Below are 23,884 nucleotides of genomic sequence, written 5' to 3'. Positions count from 1 at the left end.
TAAAAAGGTCAACAGCATTTTGAATAATTTATATAAAAAGGACTGAGGCACAAGAGTAAAGAGGTAAATGAATAATAAGAACAAGGCAGGGGTCAGGGCCACAGTTAGAGTACTGTAGAGAGTTTAGGGCATCTGATTATAGAAAGGACATTTAAGCCACAGAGCAGGTACGGCATGGATTCACTAGGAAGATACCAGGGGTAGGAAAATAGTTATGAGAGACTGGGAATATTTTCACTGGAGCAAAGCAATCTAGCACAGGAGGAGGGTTTTTAAAAAAAAATTATGAAAAGGTTGAGGAGTCAGTGATGAGGGATCAACAATTTAAAAGTTGTCTGGGTGAGGAGAGGGGTTAAAATAACTAGCTTTACAGTTTTTGGGACATGGAATGCTTTGCCACAGAGGGCGGTTGAGGCAGAGACCACTTCCATCTTTTAATAGAAAAATATTTGAGGCAAAAGGAAGATACAGGGCAGTGAGATTAGTCTTTGATTGATGGATTGATCGAGCAAAGAGCTGGCACAGCCACTGCGAGCTGAATGGCCTGATTTACTGTAAACTTCCATGGATTAAAAACAACTGATGTTTATAGTCCAGAAAGGCGGCAGTTGAGGCAGCCAGGGGAAATGGAAGGAAAACCTCAAAGCATACAAATTAAGTGGTAGATAATGTGAAGCCCCCCAGGGAAGGATGTATTAGAAATCAATTCGAGCCTGAAAATGGTTCTTTGAAAAGTAGAACTATCTACCTTCGTAGGCGGCTAGATTGAATTTCGGGGACCACAAAGTTTAAAAATCAATATTTCCATTAATTTGCATACATCTCAAGTTACTGAAAAGAATATTTCAATGTTTACCATTTATCCATCAATGAGACAATAATGAAAATGATCCTTTTACACTCAAAATTTTAAAAAGGCAAACCAAAGAAATGTAAGCAAATAGGACTAAGTTGGCCAGGCCAAATTGCCGGAGCTCTGGGCTTAATGCGATTTTAGGACCGCAGGATGGACATCCCTGCTTCAAATCACCATATTCACTGACAAAATGCCTATTGACTGTGGTGTATATACCTAAATGGAGTTGCAAGCTCATCATACTCAGTTCATTGTATTAAATAATCTTACAAGATAAAAAGGGTATCGACACAGTTGCAAAATTATTTCCAAAATTACAAAATGACAGTTTCAAAGACATATTCATTATAAGATTATAGGCAACCTAATACTGGAAATAAGTTCACTGTCATTTTGCCTTGTAATACATTTAGTAAGACTGTATTGTCTTGCTAATTCTATGTAAATTTGTTCTATTATGCTTACCGGTCAAGGTCATCTTTTCTCATTTCATAGTTCTTCAGCACCCGAAGCAGCTGAACATCTTGGCCAAGAACACAGGGGGGCAGTAGGCCGTGGATACCCAGTTGTAACCTTTCCTCCAATGTAAAGGCCATGCCCTAGAAGAAAAAGTGACAAGATATACCGGATTTCTCACCTTTGCTATTATATGCACAAAACCAATCTCAGTTTCGCAGGTTGGCATTTATCTAAAGCCGACCAACAGCTTCAAAAAAGCAGACAACCTCGAAAGTCTGACAACTGAGAAACAGTTCTGAATATAAGCTTATAACGTGAAAGAAATTACACTCAGTACAAATGAATATAGGCTTGTACTGTAAGCTGTAGGTATACCAACACTCTTAAGGAAATGAACTAGAAGTACGAGAGCCTTTGGGAGAATACAAGTTTTGACAGCACAGGAATTATTCAGAGGGGAATTTGGGCTAACGCTCCCCTCACCTCCTAAAATTTTAATTTTGGCACTTTATTGCATACTTTCTGGTATTTGAGTCTCCAATTAACACTTGTTTTAGTCTTAAGGTATTTAATTGGAAACTATTCTATTGAAAACTACTCTATTTACCATTAGAAATTTATTTTACCATTAGGCTTTTTTTCTAGTAGTTATTGGGAGAAAAAAAGTTTTAATTACATTTTCTTTTTAAAATAGTTGCCCAAAAACAAAGATAAAAAGTACAACAGCAGCAGTTTCTCTTATTTTTAAGAAAGGTTCAAAAGATAGCTAGGGTCTGGTGATCCAGCCACTTTCTGAATGCCAGTTTAATGTGTTTATTTTTCGAAGATTGAGGCCTATAAAGTGCCATGAAGATTCTAACCATAGAAAAGGTTAAACTGTAATGGTTGTGAATTTTTAATTAGGGCTCCCCAGAAATAGAAAGACTGGGTATTACAGGAAATTTGAAAAGTTTCAACTGTGTTTACAAAACTAATCTTCTCAACAGTTTAACCCCATTTACTGTAAGTGAGCTTTGTCTCCCATAATCCAGAAGCTGTATCTTTTCATTCTGTCCTCACAAATCTGCACAGCGAAGAGAATCAACATTTACCTCCCTTGCAGTAATCTGTTTACTGCTCCTAGCGGTTGCAATTGACACTAAGTTTAGGAAGGAGATCAGGAAGCAAGACCTCAGATAGGAAAAAAGACGGGCATAAAAGCCAAACTGGTCCATCAAGCCTGTTCCTGTCACGATGCAACTAAATCAGGATCGCCAGTATTTTTTTTTGCGTCTCAGGAGATTACATGGTGGCTGGCGAGAGGGAACACTGACCTATGGAGGGAGAAGTGAAACGAGGATGGGAGGACATTGAAAACCAGAGGGTACAGAGCAAGGTGATTTGAGATGGAGATTTAAAAATCACCAAGGATGAGGAGTGCTTTTATGCAGTGGCTGAGGGAGGAAATCTTCGGCAGAAATTCAGGATAGGGCTGGGAGGGGGGGGGGGGGGGGGGAGACGTAGTCGAGAATGAGAATTTTATTTTTAAAAAGGGGGTGAAACAAGGTGGTAAGGTTCGCAGAAAAGGAAGAGAAGGTGCTAGGGGAGTTTGGGGGTGGGGGTGGAAAAAGAGTGCTGATAAGGGCCATACTGCTGTCGCAGCAGTTTGGGCAGGGCAGGTGATGGAAAAGTATAACCAGGCAGGGAAGCTTCAGTTAGTGGCAGTGCCACTAACCATTAGCCATGATGTCAATGCAATTGTCCACAATAAGGATATCGATGGCAAGGATCTTGTTCCTGAATTAACAAACAAATATTCTTGAGGGAAATGCCAAGAGGGGCAATGATTATTAATCTGCTGAAAGAGTCCAAAAGGACTGTGGTGGATGGGGTGGGCAGGTTAGGAAGGAGCACTTTCCTTCAGTTTTCACAGGAGAGAAGTACGGAGACTGTCGAACCACCAGAGTTGGGCATAGGACAGTTCACAACCTTGGCGCCCTGACCCCAAGAGCTTCCGAGCACACATCCGTTTCAAGGCTGTCTGCTTCCACCTCCATAACATTGCCCGTCTCTGCCCCTGCCTCAGCTCATCTGCTGCTCAAACCCTCATCCATCTGTTACCTGTAAACTGCAGAAAGATATCAATGGACCGATCAGATGGGCAGAAAAGTGGCAAATGGAATTCAATGCACAGAAGTGAGAAGTAATGCATTTGGGGAGGGCAAACGAGGCAAGGGAGTACACAATAAATGGGAGGATACTGGGAAGATCCCTGAAGGTAGCAGGACAGGTGGATAAGGTGATTAAAAAGGCATACAGGATACTTCCCTTTATTAGCCGAGGCATAGAATATAACAGCAGGGAGGTTATACTAGAACTGTATAAAACATTGGTTAGGCCACAACTCTAGTACTGCGTACAGTTCTGATCACCACATTACAGGTAAGATGTGATTGTGCTAGAGGGTACAGAGGAGATTTACGAGGATGTTGCCAAGGCTGGAGAATTTTAGCTATGAGGAAAGATTGGATAGGCTGGGGTTGTTTTCTTTGGAAAAAAGGAGGCCGAGGAGATTTAATTGAGGTATATAAAATTATGAGGGGCCAAGATAGAGAGGACCTATTTCCCTTGGCAGAGGGGTCAGTGACCTGGGGGCATAGATTTAAAGTAATTGGAAGAAGGATTGGAGGGGAGCTGGGGAGAAATTTTTTCACAGAGGGTGGTCGGGGTCTGGACCTCACTGCCAGAAAGAATGGTAGAGGCAGACACTGTCAACTCATTTTAAAAAAGTACTTGGATGAGCACTTGAAGTGTTGTAATCTAAAAGGGTTATGGACCAAGTGTTGGAAAGTGGGATTAAGCTGGATAGCTCTTTTTTGGCCTGCACAGGCACGATGAGCTGAATGGCCGCCTCCTGTGTTGTAACTGTTTACGATTTTACCTCTAGACTTGACTGTTCCAATGCTCTCTTGGCCAGCCTCCTATCTTACACAGCCCATAAACTTGAGTTCATCCAAAAACCTGCTGCCCGTATTCTAACTCACACCAAGTCCTGTTCACCCATCACCCCTGTGCTCGCTGACCTACACTGGCTCCAAGTCCAGCAACGCCTTCATTTTAAAATTCTCAGCCTGGTTTTAAAAATCACTCCATGGCTTCACCCCCCTCCCTATCTCTAATCTCATCCAGCCCTACAACCTTCCGAGATCTCTATGCTCCTTCGCATCCCTGATTATAAAATCGCTCCACAATTGGTGGCCGTTCCTTCAGCTGCCTAGGCCCTAAGCTCTGGAATTCCCTCTCTAAACCGCTCTGCCCCCTCTCCTTAAAACCTACCTCACTTGTCCTACTATCTCCTTATGTGGCTCAGTGTTAAATTTAGTTTGATAAAGGGCTTTGGGACATTTTACAACGTTAAAGGCACTATATAAAATACAAGTTATTATTCAAAGAGATGGAATTGAAAAAGTTATTCATTTTTTGCAGAAAATGAGAATCACATTGGTGTACAAGGGTGTTGTCTTTGTGTATTGTGGTTCAGATTGATCTTTTGAGGGGGAGGCACTATGGGGGAAGCCTTAAGATGCATTTAACTCATGCTAATCATACAAATACAAGTTCTTTCTTCACATGATTTGGGAATGCACAAGATACTACATTCATAATAAAGACTTCATTAGCTCCCTCAGTGGCTCACTGGTAAATGCACCACTGATTGAATTGCAGACATCTAATCCAGAAAGATCCCAGGCTTGGTTCACTGGACTGCAATTCTCCTCTGCCCTCAAATATCACATGAATCAATGTCTAACCTCCCACATCACTCAGTGTCTAAGTTCCCATATGAAGCCTACACAAATTGATCAGAAGGCTACCAGCACCTGTGAAAACATACTCCAGCAAAAGTCACCACCTTCAGGAGAGGACAGAGAAAATTGGAAGTAAAACAGTGAACATAATATTTTGGATTAATGTAGCCCCTTAATTCAGATGGTCCAAAAAAAATGCAAAAGATCAGTGGGAGTTGATGGGCCAGATGGACTGCCCTCCTGATCCATGACACGAACATATAACTTAGATACCATGTCCTCTCCTGCATCAGGGAGAAGTCGGTTGTCAGGCTTACACCCCAGAGAAGTTGTACAAAGAAAAAAAAAATCATATTCCCCTTTAACCACCAAAAGCTACAAAAGATGTTCAAACATTGAAGATACTGCCAACGTGGTACTCTTCATATCCAGAGCAAACAAAGTGACAAGCATTTCACCATATACATGTAGTGCTATTTTTCACAGGGACAGCCATTTGCATTGTCTAACCCATGCCAAAAGTGTGGGGTTTTTTCCCTCCCTGAAAGAATCTAAAACTAGTCCAGTCTGGATTTCAGATTTATTTCAGGGCTCAATTGTGCCATCATAATCTGCAAATATGGTTACTCTAGTTCAAGCAACAAAATGTACTCCCCATTGCTCAATAGCCTACAAAAGTCTTATGCAGAGAAAAGCAGATTAAATAATATGTAACCAAAGCTCTGTAGTACAAATCTATTGAAAGAGACATGGCCCACAACAATTTACAGTTCAAAGTAGTTACACTGAAACAAATGGGTTTATCAAATGGGAGGGGTGGGAGGAGTACATGCGAGTTTCCTGGTTTCGTGAAAGTTATGATCAATCTTCTGCTTATATCAAAGCGTAACTCATTTATATTTTGGAATTCCAGCCATGATTAACATTAGATGGGAGTCACACTGAACCAGAATAATTAATGCACTAACAGGTATTAGGAAAAAAAAGCACTTCCCCAGCTGTGTGTTAACTTGAAACAGTTGAAACAGACCTTGTAATTAAAAGTCTGCCAGAGTTAATACTGCTTTCCACAACAAACATGCAAAATCCACTTTTTAAAAAAATATCAAAAATAAACAGAAAATGCTGGAGAAGCCCAGCAAGTCAGGCAGCATCTGTGGAGAAAGAAACAGGGTTACCTTTTCAGGTCAAAGACCTTTCGTCAGAACTAGATGTTAGAGAGTTAAAGTTTTTGAGCAAGTACAGAGCCAGGGAAAGGGGGTAGAAAGAGAAAGCAGGAGATGAGGGGAGGAAAGAACAAAAAGGGATTCAGCATCGACTGTCTTGTGATAGACATTTAAAAGTCCCTAAAATTGTGTCATTTTCTAACAGGCAACTTTCTCATTCAATTTCCTCCACATCACAACTTCAGGTGACACACAAAGCTGATCACAATCAGTACACAATCAATCCTTTTGAATTTCAAAACAGATTAGGCCATAATTTGCTGTAGCAGGGCTTCTAAACTTGCCCATGCATGTTCAGGTTTTTAAATTTTTTGCATGGCAAGTTACTGAAGTTGCAACGTTATCAGCTCGCACAAAGGGGAACAGGACAAGCAACTGTGTATCTCCTTAACCAAATCAGATTGAAGGATTGTGAAATAATCACAAGGACGGAGATGAAAGTGTAAATTAGAGTGGGAGAATTCAATGTCAAATCTAGTACAGAAAGGGAAGAGAGCAGGAAAGATAGATTGGACTGAGAGGAGACAAAAAAGTTCCATTTTTAAAATCTCCAACAACTAAAACCTGAAGGAATGAGACTCCAAACTTGTAATAGTTAATTTTCAGTGCCAGAGAGATTGATTGGTAGTCATTAACATTTATCACATAATTAAAAAGGGTACTTAGACTGGAATGGACAAGACTTAACTTAGAGTTTAGTTTGTATTCACCGTGCAAATACAGCAACTTGACACTGTTCAATGATTTCAAAAAGTGAGATGTTGTTTTCACAAAGCTAATAGCAGAGTGACGCATCTGACAGCAACTTTTGGATATCTGCATTTAACTGCACATCTGCCCTCGCCTGAAGTTGCTGCACCATTTGCACATCAATAATGGAGAGCTCCATTAGCCTCACTTATTTTGACAGCAAAATCTGGGCCATTATCCTCTTAGGGTTCTTTAAAAATAGAAGGAAGGTGACCAAAATTTAACTCCTAGTTAACCCTGTGTGTTCAAAATTTTCAAACTAAGGTGGAGCATAAATAAGGGTCCTGATTTTCAGGTTTAACCCATAAATTCCTACAAAATGCAAAAATGTCATTCCTTTTGAAAACACAAAATTATGAAAAACTAATGAAACAAATTAAATATTCTTGAGGATCTCTCTAGAAGTCAGTTACAATTTTAAAAATCCTGCCTGAACAATGGCACCAGGAAACTAATCCAAGACTAATCAACTAATCAAGCAAATATTTAAATTTTCAATTTTAAAAGAAATATCTTTACTTTATGCTGAATTACTTTTTTTCCCCAAAAAACAAAATAATGGGAGTTTTATGAAACAGGAAGGGGGCGGGGAGCTAAAAATATACAAAGCTAAAAAACACCAAAACCGAGAAGGCCCAAGTAGAAAAGCACAGTTGGCTTTTATTTTCAGGGCACAAATGTGCCATTCAGGAGTTAGAGAGGAAAATTCAATAGATGAGGGTAGACACACAAGGATGAGATCATAGCCCACACATCTAAAAATAACTTGCATTTATATAGTGCCGTTATCCCAAAGCACTTCACAAAAAAATCTCAAGCAGCAATTCTGCTCCTCATCCAAAACTCATCACCTCGACACAGTTCATTGGCCTCTTGATGCTCTACATTGACAACTGCTTGCTAATTCCTGGCTCCTTCCTTGAGGAGCCAGGTTTCTCTGCTCATCAGAAATAACTGGCATTCTTTTTTAAAAAAAGATGTACTTTTAAAAAAGTTTTTGATCAGCTATTGTTTTACAATAAGTGTAGTATTCAAATAGTTTCTCTTGTGCAACTTCTACAAATGTTACTTCACGGAAACGCCGATCTTTATAAAAGTAGAACTACTATCAAAATAGAGAACCACAGCTATTCCCATCCATGGTATTTTCTTAATGTCAGTACCTTGTCATATAGCAAAATGCCTATTGACAAAAATGGTAGGGAAGTGTCATTTCAGAAACTAAAGTTAATGTAGAACATCTTGGAAGTAATCCAGCTTTTCTTTATTGCAGTGTAGATTTTAAAAGACTTGCTGTATTTTGTGATGATCGGAATGTACTTTGTAGCAGTAAATCTGAAAGCAGGCACGATTATATCATTTATATCAAAGGTGTCAGAGTGAACTTAAAGGAGGATCAATAGCATAGTCCTGTATTACAGGAAGGTGATGGATCTCTATACTCAGTAGGCATTTATCCCACAACTGGAAAAGACGTTAAAATCCACAATTGGCAAAATTGTGATTAGATTGATTTATGAAAACTTCCATCACCCACATTGGATTTTGAATGTTCATACAAAACATGTGCAATTTTTCCCCAGGAAATTAGTTTTCCTTAAACATTTTTTTTCAGTATGCTGAACAAGCACGTAGATGGAAAAAGTGCCAGCACTTGCATTTACAAAATTTGGACCCTCAGCCAAGAAGTGCATAACTTAAGAGTCATCTAAGTTCCCCCAGAATCATAGTGTATGTGGAGAAACAAAGTATTTTTTTTAAAAACTAAAGGTAGCATCAGGACACAGATTAGTCATGGTGGCCATCTGCACATGGCATGCACAATTGGGATCCTATTTTTAAAAACTTTTGTTTCAATTTGTCAAGCAAAAAGAAACCATTTGAAGCCTGCTACAGTAGCATGGTTGTGGGATTGTGTGGTGCCTTCTGAATATTCATCCATCTTTTGTACACCACAAAAGGCTTGGTGAATAATGATTTGGAGGAGGGGACCGAGTGTAACATATCAAAGTTTGCAGATGATACAAAGATGGGAGGGAAAGTGGAGAGTGAGGAGGACATAAAAAACCTACAAGGGGATATAGACAGGCTGGGTGAGTGGGCAGAGATTTGGCAGATGCAATACAATATTGGAAAATGTGAGGTTATGCACTTTGGCAGGAAAAATCGGAGAGCAAGTTATTACCTTAATGGCGAGAAACTGGAAAGTACTGCAGTACAAAGGGATCTGGGGGTCCTAGTGCAAGAAATTCAAAAGTTTAGTTTGCAGGTGATCAAGAAGGCCAACGGAATGTTGGTGTTTATTGCTAGGGGGATAGAATATAAAAACAGGGAGGTATTGCTGCAGTTATATAAAGGTATTGGTGAGACTGCACCTGGAATACTGCATACAGTTTTGGTGTCCATATTTAAGACATACTTGCTCTCAAGGCAGTACAAAGAAGGTTCACTCGGTTAATCCCGGGGATGAGGGGGCGGACATATGAGGAGAGGTTGAGTAGATTGGGACTCTACTCATTGGAGTTCAGAAGAATGAGAGGCGATCTTATTGAAACACAAGATTGTGAAGGGGCTTGATCGGGTGGATGCGGTAAGGATGTTCCCAAGGATGGGTGAAACTAGAACTAGGGGGCATAATCTTAGAATAAGGGGCTGCTCTTTCAAAACTGAGATGAGGAGAAACTTCTTCACTCAGAGGGTGGTAGGTCTGTGGAATTTGCTGCCACAGGAAGCTGTGGAAGCGACATCATTAAATAAATTTAAAACAGAAATAGACAGTTTCCTAGAAGTAAAGGGAATTAGGGGCTACGGGGAGCGGGCAGGAAATTGGACATGAATTTTGATTTGAGGTTAGGATCAGATCAGCCATGATCTTATTGAATGGCAGAGCAGGCTCGAGGGGCCGATTGGCCTACTCCTGCTCCTATTTCTTATGTTCTTATGAAGTGAGCAATGCTTCTAGCATTCATTCAGGATGTGCATGGGTACTTGTGACTTCACTTACTTTAGCCAACCTCATGGGAGGTCATTAATTTGCAGCACGGTGTTGTGGTCAAGGTGGCACTGTCTGCCTGTAACACCTCCTTCCATATGGTCTGCATCATCCTCGTTTGGGAGCTTCATGTCATGTGCGCTGACCAACCAACCAGTCTCTCCTCACCTTCATCTCTACCAATAGAACCCACCAAAAATATGGGAGCTTTTGTCCCAGATGTTCCCAATGCTGTTCCTCATTTAAGAACATAAGAACATAAGAAATAGGAGCAGGAGTAGGCCAATCGGCCCCTCGAGCCTGCTCCACCATTCAATAAGATCATGGCTGATCTGGTCCTAACCTCAAATCTAAATTCATGTCCAATTTCCTGCCCGCTCCCCGTAACCCCTAATTCCCTTTACTTCTAGGAAACTGTCTATTTCTGTTTTAAATTTATTTAATGATGTAGCTTCCACAGCTTCCTGGGGCAGCAAATTCCACAGACCTACTACCCTCTGAGTGAAGAAGTTTCTCCTCATCTCAGTTTTGAAAGAGCAGCCCCTTATTCTAAGATTATGCCCCCTAGTTCTAGTTTCACCCATCCTTGGGAACATCCTTACCGCATCCACCCGATCAAGCCCCTTCACAATCTTATGTTTCAATAAGATCGCCTCTCATTCTTCTGAACTCCAATGAGTAGAGTCCCAATCTACTCAACCTCTCCTCATATGTCCGCCCCCTCATCCCCAGGATTAACCGAGTGAACCTTCTTTGTACTGCCTCGAGAGCAAGTATGTCTTTTCTTAAGTATGGACACCAAAACTGTATGCAGTATTCCAGGTGCGGTCTCACCAATACCTTATATAACTGCAGCAATACCTCCCTGTTTTTATATTCTATCCCCATCGCAATAAAAGCCAACATTCCGTTGGCCTTCTTGATCACATGCTGCACCTGCATACTAACCTTTTGATTTTCTTGCACTTGGACCCCCAGATCCCTTTGTACTGCAGTACTTTCCAGTTTCTCGCCATTAAGATAATAACTTGCTCTCCGATTTTTCCTGCCAAAGTGCATAACCTCACATTTTCCAATATTGTATTTCATCTGCCAAATCTCCGGCCACTCACCCAGCCTGTCTATATCCCCTTGTAGGTTTTTTATGTCCTCCTCACTCTCTACTTTCACTCCCATCTTTGTATCATCTGCAAACTTTGATATGTTACTCGGTCCCCTCCTCCAAATCGTTAATATAGATTGTAAAGAGTTGGGGACCCAGCACCGACCCCTGCGGAACAGCACTGGCTACCAGTCCGAGAATGTACCATTTATCCCAACTCTCTGCTTCCTGTTAGATAACCAATCCTCCACCCATGCCAGAATATTACCCCCAATCCAGTGATTTATCGAACTCTGTTGGCTCTGTTTCCTCAATTTCAAGCACATCTGGTCCTTTGAGCAGCTGCAGCATTTTAAATGCTGCAGAAAACCACATTTCCCTCCCTCCCAGCAGCAAGCTGCTCAGGAGCAGGAATACTGCTGAAAACCTGTCCTCCATAACAAATTAAGCCCCCCTCTAGAAAAATGCTGGGAATTTCCAGCTGTCATGTGGCACAGCTTCTGCCTTGACAAGTTCCCAGTAGGTGGTGAAGGCTCATTGTGTACTACAGTCCCAGAATGTACCAGTGTTCTGTACATCACTGGACTACAACTGCCAGAATTCTGACTACCACCTCCTCTTCAAACTGGGACAGTGCTTAAAAACAGGAACCCATGGCACACTATAAATGGCACATCACTTTGGAAGAATTTTTTTTTTTTTTTTTTACTATCACCTCCACCTTTTATTTTTGACAATTGTAAACAATTTTACAAAACCAAGTTATAGTCCAACAATTTTATTTGAAATTCACAAGCTTTCGGAAGCTTCCTCCTTCCTCAGGTGAATGTGGAAATGAAATCCTCGAACCATTCGCATTTATAAATCACAGAACAATACCTGGTGATTACAGATAGTCTTTCCAACTGCCCGTTGCCAAGGCAATCACAGTGTGCAGACAGAGGTGTTACCTACAGGGCCACCGAATATACAAACAACCAAGAGAGAGAGGCAGAAACATAGAAACATCCGGAAGGAAGAGAAAGACAGCAAATGACCCGTTACATTAAAAACAGATAACTTTTGTTCGTTGGTGGGGTTACGTGTAGCGTGACATGAGCCTAAGATCCCGGTTGAGGCCGTCCTCATGGGTGCGGAACTTGGCTATCAATTTCTGCTCGACGATTTTGCGTTGTCGTGTGTCTCGAAGGCCGCCTTGGAGTACGCTTACCCGAAGGTCAGTGGCTGAATGTCCTGGACTGCTGAAGTGTTCCCTGACTGGGAGGGAACCCTCCTGTCTGGCGATTGTTGCGCGGTGTCCGTTCATCCGTTGTCGCATGGTCTCTCCAATGTACCATGCTCCAGGGCATCCTTTCCTGTAACGTATGAGGTAGACAACGTTGGCCGAGTCACAGGAGTATGAACCACGCACCTGGTGGGTGGTGTCCTCTTGTGTGATGGTGGTATCTGTCGATGATCTGGCATGTCTTAGAGGTTGCCGTGGCAGGGTTGTGTGGTGTCGTGGATGCTGTTCTCCTGAAAGCTGGGTAATTTGCTGCGAACGATGGTCTGTTTGAGGTTGGGTGGCTGTTTGAAGGCGGGTCGTGGAGGTGTGGGGATGGCCAGAGAGGTGTTCGTCGTCATTGATGACATTTTGAAGGCTGCGGAGAACATGGCGTAGTTTCTCCGCTCCAGGGAAGTACTGGATGACGAAGGGTACTCTGTTGGTTGCGTCCCGTGTTAGTCTTCTGAGGAGGTCTATGCGATTTTTCGCTGTGGCCCGTCGGAACTGTCGATCGATGAGTCGAGCGTCATATCCCGTTCTTACTAGGGCGTCTTTCAGCGTCTGTAGGTGTCCATCGCGTTCCTCCTCGTCTGAGCAGATCCTGTGTATTCGCAGGGCCTGTCCATAGGGGATGGCCTCTTTGACGTGGTTAGGGTGGAAGCTGGAAAAGTGGAGCATCGTGAGGTTGTCCGTGGGCTTGCGGTAGAGTGAGGTGCTGAGGTGCCCGTCTTTGATGGAGATTCGTGTGTCCAAGAAAGAAACCGATTCTGAGGAGTAATCCATGGTGAGCTTGATGGTGGGATGGAACTTATTGATGTTGTCGTGTAGTCTCTTCAGTGATTCTTCGCCGTGGGTCCATAGAAAGAAAATGTCGTCGATGTATCTGGTGTATAGCATTGGTTGGAGGTCCTGTGCAGTGAAGAAGTCGTGCTCGAACTTGTGCATGAAAACGTTGGCGTATTGGGGTGCGAATTTGGTCCCCATGGCTGTTCCGTGTGTTTGGGTAAAGAACTGGTTGTTGAAGGTGAAGACATTGTGATCCAGGATGAAGCGGATGAGTTGTAGGATAGCGTCTGGAGATTGGCTGTTGGTGTTGAGTATTGATGCTGTCGCAGCGATGCAGTCATCGTGGGGAATACTGGTGTAGAGTGCCGAGACGTCCATCGTGGTGAGAAGTGTTCCTGGTTCAACTGGTCCGTGGGTACTGAGTTTTTGTAGGATGGATTTTTGAGGTATGGAATAATATGTTTCTGTATGATAGACAGCAAGACTGACCATTCACAGTGTGTCAGAACTTCATTTGCATGTCCACCCAATCTAGTTTAGGCTTAGTAAAAATAAAATATACCAACTGGGTATATCAGTATTGTTTTAGAGGCAGAGTGAGTGGGAGATTTGTGGAAGAGCTAATGGAGGAAAGCATCAAAGAGTGAAAAAGATTTGGAACCAATTGGAATTTTGCTAAGATGATACAAGCGAGAGCCATACATGGAAAGAGGCAGGCAAAGAGCAGAAGAAAAACAAAAAGTACATACATGTGTGTGAGACCAGAAGATAGTTACAGAAAGATAGAGCACATGGTTCACAAATAAAGTCTGATTTTTTTTATTACAATATTAATAGCTTTCAACATAATTGTTTCTGGTAATTTTTCTAGTGGCTGTTCAGTCTGCCTGGCCTTTACCTTCTACTGCCAATGTCATTCACATCACTCAGTTGTCCCTGCAGTTCACAGCCAGGAAGTACACTGTACCATCCAGGCATAACTATCCTTCCAACTTTCCCTCTCCTTGCAGCGGAGCTATTCAACCTCCAGTAAGGGTGGCCGGAGATAAATGAAACTAACTAACTCCGTTCAGTGCTCCTGCTAATTGTCAGTGTGACCCTTTTTCCCCCTAACATTTGTTCATAACTAGATGGGAGTTTTCAGAAGCAGACAGTCCTTTCTGAACAGAAACCTGCATCTATTTACTGCAACTATCAGGATAGTGTGACTAGATTTAACAATTAACCCTTTAGAGTAAACTGCATACTGGAGGATATGCGGGAAGCACAAGTTCTCCAATCACCTTCAAAGGTAGGCAACACATCAACAGAATTAAGTGTACAAACTAAAACTACTTAGTCGATTTGTTCACAGGTGAAATACAGAAGCAAAAAAAGAGCAAGATACTTTAACAGCATTGTTCTTAAAAACAATATACCCTTTTTGAAAGATGTTTTAGCCTGACTAGCATCAGATCCTTCAGATTAAAACAGAGCTTTTTTTTTTCCCATAAAGATTCAGGATGATATGTTGTAATTGTGAACCATGAGCTTCAATTCACTCAGTTTGTTGCTGTTAGCCCAAAACTGAAAACCAGCACCAGAACCAAGGCTTCTTTCCTGCAACACCCATTATGTGCTTAAAGTAAACCAACAGAGAATCATAGACAGTTATAGCATGAAGGGAGGCCATTTGAGTCCAATGCCAGCTATATGCACCAGCAATCCAGCTAGTCCCACTCCCCTGCCCTATCCCCGTAACAGTCCTTGCATCTTAGAAAGATGTTCATAGCTTAGAAGCCTACAATTTCTCCCCCCACCCCGAAACAGATTTTCTCTGCTGAAAACCATTGGAAAGCACAAATGTGACCTTCAATCTGAAATCAACATTTCAAATAAGGTCTGATTGGGATAATTCTTCAGCTATTAGCTCAGCGAGTCTCCATTTTAGTCCCACCCAAGAAAAGCATTACAGAAATTTACATTTCCATGAAAACCATTCCATGGCCTTTAGTGCTATTCACAGTGCTGCTCTTAATACTGTACCACCGCACAAGGGAGCAATAAACCTGTTCTCTTTGGAGAGATTACAACATAGAGATTTTTTTGGCCGGGGTTGGCTGGGGGGGGGGGGGGGGGGAGGTAGTAGATAATATTAGCCAAACTATTAAGTGCTTTGGGTGCAGCCACTTCAGGATACACCATCAACTAGTCAGTTATAAATTCAACAGTTTTTGCATTTCATTGACAGAACAGCTGAAATACTGCTGCACTGAAGCAATCATTCTAATGGCACAATAAATTCTAATAATTGGTACTGGACCATCTTGAGTAACCAATTAAATAGGAAACACCAACATTACAAATGGTTACATGGCACTGCTGCAATAGTTTTCCAACCAGGGAATTGATGGTGGCACCACAAAATGTTCTGAGCATGGGAAGAGAGAAAAAGAGAACTGGGGGGGTTCTGTCCCCAAATGTTCCCAGTGACTCCCTGCTGGAAAGTACACGTGCAGATGAGGATAGAATGTAGGTTGGCTACGATGCTCCACTCAATAATCAGCCACTCTCTAGGCTCACACATTAAGAATGGCCATTCGGCTACAGCACTGGTCATCCTCCAGCCTGGGTGGTGGTGGTGGTGGTGGTGGCGGCGGAGGAGAAAGAAATTCCATGCATGTCTGGTACATTCTTACCTACACAAACTATCCCATATTCAATTCTCAGGATAACCTCTGATTAAACATTCAAAATGATTAGGGAGTGAAGAACCGGATTTATAAATTCTCAATTTATTCTAATTAGCACTGTAATATCACCCAAGAACTACAGCCTCAGGCATTGATAAAACGATCAGCTTTATAGCTTAAAGTAAAAGGGATTCTGCAAAATAACCAACTCTGCTTTCAAGTAATGTTCCACTTTCTAGGAACATGAGTTAACAAACATTATTTTATTTTGGCATTGTAACAAACAATTTTTTCGTCTGTCCTGAAAGAATTTGTAACTCAATTACCAACACTTGATGAATAATTGTGAAAGCAAAGTTTTTAGTAATGTATGGTACTTGTGCAAGGATTCAACACAAAGAATTATGTACTACTTTCAACATTTGTTTCTAATTATTAACAAACTGTTGGCAATAGAAAAGGTTTATTTCTGATTGAGTTGGTTTCAGATGTTTGTTAGTGGTACTGAATCAACTGAAGAAATGGTATTGTCATTTAGTATATTCATTTGTCTGGGTTATTACTGCAACAGGATCATTCAATATTAGGAGCAAAATGCAGTCACTTGCAATTTCACAGATACATGGTATTCGAAACAAGCAAAGCTGCTTTCTAACAGTCAGCTGTTTGTACTCAAAACCTTTGGTAGCCTTAGGCTGAAATAGAACAATTGTCCCCCAGGACCTATTGTAAGCTGCATAGATTGGCACTGGTACAAGAGATGCCTATTGGAAGGCTTCTTTGAAAGCACATTAGCATCTCGATGACAAAACATACCCCAAATAGACTGAACTAATTCATTTCTGACCGTTATACTACTTGGAGACATTAGATTTGGACATTCTTTCCACTTAAACCATAATTAAATACAAATTTCTGATGTCTAATAACTCCAGATGAAGGAAATGAACTCGAATACAATGGTTCTAGGAAATAGCATAGTAGATATGTTCAGGTTTTAATTCTTTCGTTCCAATCATATTCCACTTGCAAAAACATTTATCCGAGCATTGCACAACTTAATGACTAAATAGCCCTAGAACACAAAATTAAATAGATCTTTTAGGCAGTCACTGTTCTTTGTACCTTTCATAACAGTATGTAAGGCAACATTTTCAACTTTTATTAAGCTTACTTAACTTATTCCCAATTGGAAGCAAAATAGTATTTTCATGAAATACTAACTGCATCTTTTAACATAAACCAATATAAAAAGCATGCAGAGGCAGATCCTTTGCGCTCTAGTGGGAGGAGATGGAAAACTATTGTTCCACAAACTTGAAATAAAATTCCAGACTCAAAGTTACAAAAAGAGGACAATTATAGCCATAGAATATAATTTGCTCCATGTTCACAATTTTCTCTTAAAAACATGCTCTGTACTAATAGCTTTACAACAGTTCTGGTATTAATATAATTTGAATCCATCAGGCATGTCCCAACACCAAAACGAGACTCCCTGGAGGATGGAGTCAAAGTCTGTTTTGTTTCAGTAAGTACGAGGCTGGACACCCAATTTATACTCCACATTTATCATCAGTGCAAGTGGTTTTGGCTTCACACGGATATGAAATTTTGTTGAGTGCAAATGCTCAGTTAAAAACAGAGCAAAGAAACAAGAATGTTATAAGGAATTAACTTTAACTTCTGAAAAAAATACAGCTAGATATGCTCCATTATGATTTAAGAGAATTGTCACCATCAGTAGATAAATTATTGGACTGTAGTGATTTTGCATTTGTAAGAAACTGTCTAATTTATCCAATATTGGCAATCACTGAATGTTCGCTTGCAATATGGTTCCTCCAAGTTACACGTTGGGAAAATGTGCTGCAGTGGGGTACACAGCCAGGCTACAATTGATCCCGTACCCAGTTTGAAGAATCTTGTGCAAAATCTCCAAACTCAAATCTTTATGAGCTGCTTATAAGGAATGCTAACTGTCCACATGAAGTGCACCAGCATCCATTTCTAAACAATAAATGTTGCTATTGAACTCTATGGGTTTGGTTTGGAATTCAGGATTTAGTCTGTTTCAAGTGGTCATCCATTATCTGATGAAACAGGAACAAAGCACCAAATGCAACAACTTCAGAAGCATCCCAGTACAGCACCTAGAACCTTGCCTCAGATTTTGAAGACAGATACTCTGACATCATGACATAACTCGTCATCACGGAGCTAGTCAGTGTTAATGCCTTAAAAAGATTCTAGGTCACGAAGTAGTCCAATGCTTTCCCTTCACTACAAGCAGTGTTAGGCTTAGAACATGATTACTTCAACGGAAGGTAATAAAATGGTACTTTTGATGACTGCCAGTGGTTGGAAATGTTCTGCAGGATTTGCAGAACTTGAAGCCTGGTTTAGGCATTTACAAAGACACTTTAAATTCATATACTAAAAGATTTCCTCCAAAATAAAAATAAGCTACAATTTTTTTTAAAAAAATCAATCCTGGAACTTATTTGACCTAGTTGGGATGATAATGCTGAAAGTGCTAATTAGAATTGATCAACTGATTCCAAACTACAAAGATTTTCCTGCTGGTAGAATAAAACAAGCCACTGACAGGAAAAAATGTCTGAAACCATAGTTCTTGTGTACTACAAGAGTGGAAAGATTGTCATTTGGCTCTTGCAACCAAACCATTTTTTTTGTTTTTAAAACAAGTATTTTGTCCTGGACATCAGGATTGCTGAATGCATGGTATTGAGATTAATCCAGCTGTTGACATAAGGTTAAATTTATGGTTTTACTTGAAGTGTTCAATGTTATTTCTCTGCTAATCATATGGTTTGAGAATTACCTCTTGCTGCAGGTACTTTGTATGGTTATTTCATGATTCCTTCATCCGGTCAATAATATGGTTGTTAAAAACTCCTTCAAGCCAAATTATAACAGGGATTTCTATGCATCAATCACATGGCACCTATGGGAGGACTAGATCATCTCAGGGACAAAAGAAACTTCAAATCACCAAAGGCAGCAATTTTATAATTGCATCGAACCCTTGTGAATGTACACCTACACTAGTCCTGTACCAACTGGTGCCACATTTCTACAGGGAGCATGCCCAGGGGCATGTGCCCAGACAATTTTGAATTTTGACATTAAAATGTTGCATTCTAGTTTGTTTGAAAACATTTAATACCTTATAATAGATGTTTAATCTTAAGAATAATGAGTTCAACAGACCTAGCTACCTCAAAACCTACAACAGTCACTCTGCTCCTCCATCACCACCCCACCCCCCTTCACATCCAGTTCATCTAACCCTCCAGGTTCAAGCTAGCACTTCACTCCCCATCTTTCCACCAATTCACTCTAGCTCCCTCTCCTACACCCCTCATTAATAGCTGAACTTTACTTCATTACCCTCCCCCAGTTTGTGCCAGCACTTCCTCCCTTCCCCCTCCAAAGCACCAGTCCTGTTTCTCCTTCCTTTCTCCCCCAACACTGCTCCTGGTTTCTCCCCACTCTTCCCTCATATGTACTGTTCTCAGTTTCTCAACTCCAAGCGCCTCTCCTGAGCTCCCATTGACAGTGATTGATACCAACATACAGTATGGCCAGGAAATTCCAATCTTGCACAGGAACAGTGTTTGGGTAGGCAGTTGGTTTGTGGGGGGGGGGGGGGGGGGGCGCGCAGCAGCAAGCAGAAAAAAAAAAGGGTTAGAGTCCTGGTCTGCACACATTTAAATCCTCAAAACATGAATTCATGAACAGTGGTCCCAAAATGCTGATCACAGATAATTGGCATACACAAAAATCATTCCTACTTACTGCTTTACATAATTACTTGGAATTACACATGTAAACAGGTCATTGAGCCCAACCAGTCTGTATTGCTCTTTCCTCCACAGAATCAGTAGTCCTGACCTTATGTGCTCCCATCTGTGCCCATATCTTTTTATTCTCTACCTTCAACCATTATTCTTAATCAAGATGGTCTCTGCTTCAATCACTAACTGTGGTAGTGCATTCCATAGCCTCCCTACCCTCTTAAAGCTTCTCCTGTTCGGTCATACATTGCTTACATTTCAATCTTTTATCCATGTCCTTTTGTCCCCAAGCCCCTCAATCACTGGAAACAGTTACTATCTACTGTCCCATTCCTTCATAAACATCACAGCATCACATAATCTCCTCTGTTCTAATGAAAACAGCCCCAATTTCTCCAAGTCTTCATTCATATTTCTACATCACTAACACTGGTGGTGCAATCCACAGCCTCACAAACCTTTTGTAAAGTGTAAATTAAAATTTGAAATATATCAGTAAATCGCTGCAGCATTTCCCACACCCATTCCTTTGTATTCATCTCCATTCATTCAAAGCTGCTGCATTCAAATTTTTAAACCAATCCTTTTCACATGCAAAAATTAATGAACCACATGCACTTTAAGTGAATCAGAAGTAGTCAGCATAATGTAATGTAATTATGTAAAAGTGAACAATTCACTCCATTACTGTATGTCTTACATATTTCTTATATTACAGTCAAACAGTAGCAAATTACTCAATGCTAGGGCATTCAAATTTCTTTCACTGATACAATGAATAGGGCATTTTACATCTACCATCAATAAAACCATATGAAAATTAAGTACTTTGGAATTTATCCAGAGGTTAGGACGTGAATTTATTTAACCTTGTACTTTGTGCACGCTCAGTTCATGTGACCGATCAGGGTGGAGGCTAAAAGCATTTAGTTGCAGAATTATATAGGTATACAGGAAGCCCCAGAGGGCTGGAGGTGGTAAAAGATTATATTTATGGGGTGAAAACTTTTTGCTTGGCAGATTCTTACATCAAATAGGCTGGGTAGTTATCAGTTGCCTTTTCATAGTAATAGGGGCATTTCTGGAGATTTATTTGTCTTTCTAATGCTATGAGTTGTATGCACAAGCATGTACAGTGCCATCCAGCCTGCACCAGAGTTCAAAAATCAAATGCACAGTTCATCACCTATATCCTGTAATTGATTCTCAACAAATGCCTTCTTAAAACTGATAAGTTTGCTGGAATGTTGAATCCAAAGATTGAGCATTCAAGCCCCACTTGAGGGCATCAGCATAAAATCTGGGCTGACACGTCCGTGCAGCACAGAGTAGGCTACATTGTTGGAGATGCTGTAATTCTAAACTGTTTTACTGCAGTTTGTTTTAAGTTGTGTCTGCAGAAAAATTACTGAGTCAGGGAGAAACAAAATGGAAGCATGTCCATATGAGTTAAATGGGCAAGTGTCACATTGGCTGAGTGGACGATGTCATGTCACGTGCATGTCATATGGCGTTGGGAGGGAAGGGCAGAACAGCAGCAAACAAGAAAGGGACAGACAGTTTCAAGACATGAAACTTGTTCTCCAGCAGATTGGAATATACATCTGTTGTACTTACTGCCCTGTTGCTGTGTAACTAATTGTACTTTTAAAATCATTGCTGCCACCTTATTGGTTGTCTTGTCAAACTGTTCTATAGTGATTTTTCAGATGATACAAGAAACAAAGCCCCTTCCCCCCCTTATTTTAGGTGGACACAAAAGATCCCAGGTGATTATTCAAAGAGCAGGGAATTCTTGCAGTGTCCTAGCCAACATTCAACCAAAACAGATTAACTGGTCACTCATCTCAGTTGCTGTTTGTGGGATCTTACTGTGCACAGATGAACTGCTTTGTTTGCCTACAAGACAGTGACACTTCAAAAGTAATTCATTGGTGTGAAGCACTTTGGGGAATCCTGAGGATATGAAAAGGTACTATAATCGATGCAAATTCATCAGCCAAGGCTCCCTGGGCAGTTAATTCCATACATTTACCATGCTTCATGTGAAATGGTTATAACTGATCCATCCATATATCTTTCCTCTTCTGGCCTTCATTTCATGCCCCCTCAGTCATTCCTAGTAAGAGTTTCAGGGTTGAATTTATCAATATCCTAAATTATCTTGAAAATCTTAATATCTGGTATACTGTGTGCAGCTCTGATCATACTACAGGAAATATATTACAATGGAAAAGATGCAACATGCAACCCATCTGATACTGGAATCAGACAACAGACATAAAAAAAACAGAAGTGGAATTGCTTTTTCACTGTTTTGAAGGCAAACATGGCAGTCAATTTTCCACACAAGATCCCACAAATGGCAATGAGATACATGATTCATTAAATTTGTTTTTGGAGTTAGTTATTCATTGAAGCATAAATGTTGGCCAGGAGACCAGAAAAGCTCCATTGTTCCACTTCTTGACTTTGTCAGCTGTGGCTCAGTGGTAGGACTCTCGCCTCAGTCAGAATGTTGTGGGTTCAAGCTCATACCAGGGACTTGAACACAATCTAGGCTGACACTTCAGTGCCATACTGAGGGTGTGCTGCACTATTGGAGGTACCATATTTCAATTAAGACGCTAAACCGAGGCACCATCAGTCTTCTCAGGTAGACGGGAAAGAAAAAGTACACGGCACTATTTTGAAGAGCAGGGGAGTTCTTCCTGGTGTCCTGGCCAATATTTATCCCTCAACCAACAACAAACAGCATTTATAAAGCACCTTTAACGCAGTAAAATGTGCCAAGGCACTTCACAGGAGTGTTAACAAAATTTTACACCAAGCCACATAAAGGAGATAGGAGGACAGATGACCAAAAGCTTGGTCAAAGAGGTAGATTTTAAGGAACATCTTAAAGGAGAATGGAGAGGTAGAGAAGTGGAAAGGTTTAGGGAGGGAATTCCAAAGTTTAGAGTCTAGGCAGCTGAAGGCACAGCTGCCAATGGTGGAGCGATTAAAATCGGGGATGTATCAAACAGATTATCTGGTCATTATCACATTGCTGATTGTGGGAACTTACTGTGTGCAAATTACCTGCCACGTTTCCTACAACACAACAGTGACAACACTTCAAAAGTACTTCATTGGCTGTAAAGGGTTGAGACGTCCTGAGGTTGTCTGCAAATGAATAAATGCAAGTTCTTTCTTTATGCTTTGTACATTTCCATAAAAACAATGGCACATTCATACTCAATACCAGTTACTCAAGAAACTTTTCAAAAGAACCAATAATTTTTTTTAAATTGCTGCTAAAAAGTAAATAAGAAATTTTAAACAGGAAAAGGCCATTAGGATAAACAAGCCTGTCCCTTTCCTGCCAACTTCTCAAATCTCTACAAACATACCTAAATTGTCTTGAGCCCATTTATGTGGTTTGCTTCAAATGCCTGGTAACTTATTTGCAGTTTTCGGGCTGCAGTTATACTGTAGTCTTTGGTCTCAAATCAGAGTGCAATACACTCAGCACACAATCGTTTGATACAAGCTCAGAACACTACTCCCCAGACAATACTTTTTTCACGTTAGGAAACCGCAAACTGTCCGCTTTATTACAGCATTAAAAAAAATCCATACAAAGTTTTATACATTTCTAGATGATCTATTGGGTCTTAAAATGCAGCTTTGGGCTGGTTTTACTACATCAAATAGACACCAGAGCCTCCTGGCTTTAATGTGCTTGGGAGCCATACTGGGAATGGTTTCTCAAGTTACTGTACACTACTTGAGTTGATGCATATCCAAGCCCACTTTATATTGAAGTAAAAGTGGCAGAAGAACTCACCACCTAGATTTCATCAACGTTGTTAAATTCCTCACTAATTTTCTTAGAGCACACTTGAACTGTGACAGAATTTAATTCATTTACCCTGCTCATTCACAGATTTCCAATTTTATTGCAGTTACTTGTCTTAAACTGTATTTTACTCAACCCTGAAATATATCTTTAAAAAATTCTTCAGCATTTAAACAGCAAACATGGTCAGTCTCTGAGGATTGCTTTTTCATGACATTTCATTTTCTGGTTCTCTTTAGATACAAGGTTTAGTCTTCTCATCTAAAGTTTCAACATTCCGGCAAGATAGATTTACCTTTTCCAAGGTCTCTGAGGAAAAAGAACACT

General features: G+C 40.7%; 1 protein-coding gene across 3 annotated transcripts in view; it reads right to left on the bottom strand.

Annotated features, from left to right (window-relative positions):
- Positions 1 to 23,884, bottom strand: part of me1 (malic enzyme 1, NADP(+)-dependent, cytosolic) — a 409,773-nt gene that overhangs the window by 277,533 nt on the left and 108,356 nt on the right. For all 3 annotated transcript variants that reach the window (XM_067984787.1, XM_067984785.1, XM_067984786.1), the window contains exon 2: positions 1,322 to 1,455. In XM_067984787.1, coding sequence (XP_067840888.1) covers positions 1,322 to 1,455 — 134 coding nt within the window. The remainder of the gene's footprint in view (positions 1 to 1,321; positions 1,456 to 23,884) is intronic.

This window comes from Heptranchias perlo, chromosome 5, assembly GCF_035084215.1.
Source record: "Heptranchias perlo isolate sHepPer1 chromosome 5, sHepPer1.hap1, whole genome shotgun sequence".
NCBI classification, from domain to species: domain Eukaryota; kingdom Metazoa; phylum Chordata; class Chondrichthyes; order Hexanchiformes; family Hexanchidae; genus Heptranchias; species Heptranchias perlo.
This window is presented reverse-complemented; position numbering and strand designations above follow the sequence as displayed.